Source organism: Callorhinus ursinus, unplaced genomic scaffold (assembly GCF_003265705.2).
Source record: "Callorhinus ursinus isolate GAN/ISIS: 27379988/994484 unplaced genomic scaffold, GSC_fseal_2.0 scaffold6, whole genome shotgun sequence".
Taxonomy (NCBI): Eukaryota; Metazoa; Chordata; class Mammalia; order Carnivora; family Otariidae; genus Callorhinus; species Callorhinus ursinus.
In genome coordinates this window covers 78460679-78462596 of record NW_027397068.1, presented here as the reverse complement: position 1 = coordinate 78462596, position 1918 = coordinate 78460679, and the positions used below count along the sequence as shown (strand labels likewise).

Below are 1918 nucleotides of genomic sequence, written 5' to 3'. Positions count from 1 at the left end.
GCCGGGGCCCACCTGGGACGGCCGGTTTGGGGGGGCGCCGGGGCCCACCTGGGACGGCGGGCTGGGGGCCCGCTCGGGACGGCGGACGCCTTGAGGGTGGAGTCGGCCGCCGGCCGGTGGGAGGTGGGCTGCAGGAGTTCTGTACATTTTCAGGGAAGCGCAGGGCCTGGCGCCGGATATTTAAGAGCTGAGCGTTTGCGCACGTGAGTGTGTAGTCCTCGGGTGTGGGGCACGATGAAGCCTGCAGCCCCCCACAGCCTGCTCCTGAGCTCCCTCTGCCTGGCGCTGTGCTGCCTGGGCGGCGCGCGCGGGTCCCGGAGAAGGTGAGCCCGGGACCCCCTGGGAGTGGGTGGGGCGGCTCTGAGCTTCCGCAGGGGCCGGGGGCCTGGGGTCGGGTCGAGGCCCCGGCAGGTGCTCTGACACCCTCCGACATTGTAGACGCGCACTTTTGGGTTAGGTTCCAGTACAACGTCGGGGATATGGTGCTGGTTCCTGTTTTTAAGTTTCTTACGCTGGCTCTTCATCCCCCTGCCTTCTTCCCCTTCCTCCTTTTCATTCAGTGGTGCAGCAGATCCCGGGTAAACAGGCGGGTTTGTGGAGGATTCTTGTTGCACCTCTGTAGAGGAAACCAAATTTTGAGCACCAGATTTTAATTTTTTCTTCTATTTATTTTCGGTAATGATACCGTATTTAATAAAAGCTTTCGTACTTACATGGTAGGTGAGGGAAAAGGTGGGTCTTACTTTTTAATTAAGTGTCATTGCTGTTTTATCATCTACTTGAAAAGGTAACCCTATATTTCAGCTTTCCCCAGAAAGCTTATTTTCTGAAAAAGAGCTACATTAATTAATGGATTAGTTTTTGCCATCAGGTTAAGAGTGTATCATTGGAGAGGTAGTATGGGGTACTGGTTGAGTACCAGCCTGGTTCATCCAGATGTGTGACCTTGGAGCTCCCTGTGTGGCTTTGCTCATCTGTCAAGTGGACATAACAACAGCACCTGCCTCCTGAGTAGGCAGCACCTGCCTCTCATGCTGCAGCTCATCATCTTTCTCTTTTATACTGAGTGCAACTTACAACTTTTAAGTTTGTGTAACATCTGAATTGTGATTCTGTACTTATTCAGCAGGACTCATCTCTTTACAGAAGCCAGTGTGTGAGAACTTGGTCCTGTTTTACTTTTGAATCATTCCTTCTAAAATCTAATTTATCCTGAATTAAGTGTCTGTCTGAGGGAAGTCCCTTTGTGGCCGCTGACGTTTCCCATCTGCAGAGTGTTTTCACCAGCTCTCCTTCCTGCTTCGACCTATCTGCAGACATAGCTCCGCTCCCCCTCACCTGGAGGTCCTAGAGCCAGGGGGTTTCAGGGCCTGTGGGTCATGGGGGGCACGGCCATGCTCCGGACCGAGTCTGAGGGAGCACTGTATCTGAGGGAGCACCGTGTCTGAGGGAGCACCGTGGGGCCAAGCACCTGCACCTTCACACTGAGGGGTGTAGAGCACTAAGCAGCTCAAACTAGTTGAGGTCATGTTTTGTTGCCAAATGAACCACAAAATTTCAGGTTTGAAGGCCTTATGGGTTTCACAAATGTGGCTAAGGGATGACGATGCTTCTGCTTTTATACTCGTGACCAACCCTAGGAGGAAGGCACTTCAGGGCTCCTTCCCTCTGCTTCCTGGCCTCTGCCCCCACCTTTAGTGAGACCTTCCCGGGCTTTCTGGCCTAAAATTTCAGTTCCTGTCTCCACTGCTGACATGCCTGTCCTCTTGCTCACTTATATTCTTTGTCACTTGTCACTGTGGGGCACCATGTGTGTTCTCTTAGCTACCGTGGGCCCTGTCTCCTTCCCTGGCACGTGTGCTTCAAGAGGGTAGGGACCGGGTCCCTTGCTCAGGACAGTCCCCCGTCCGCGGTAGTC

General features: G+C 53.6%; 1 protein-coding gene across 2 annotated transcripts in view; it reads left to right on the top strand.

The window, feature by feature from the left end:
* Window positions 1-1918, top strand: part of RNASET2 (ribonuclease T2) — an 18628-nt gene that overhangs the window by 139 nt on the left and 16571 nt on the right. For both annotated transcript variants that reach the window (XM_025866479.2, XM_025866478.2), the window contains exon 2: window positions 154-323. In XM_025866479.2, the coding sequence (XP_025722264.1) occupies window positions 235-323 (89 nt within the window). In that variant the 5' untranslated portion in view covers window positions 154-234. The remainder of the gene's footprint in view (window positions 1-153; window positions 324-1918) is intronic.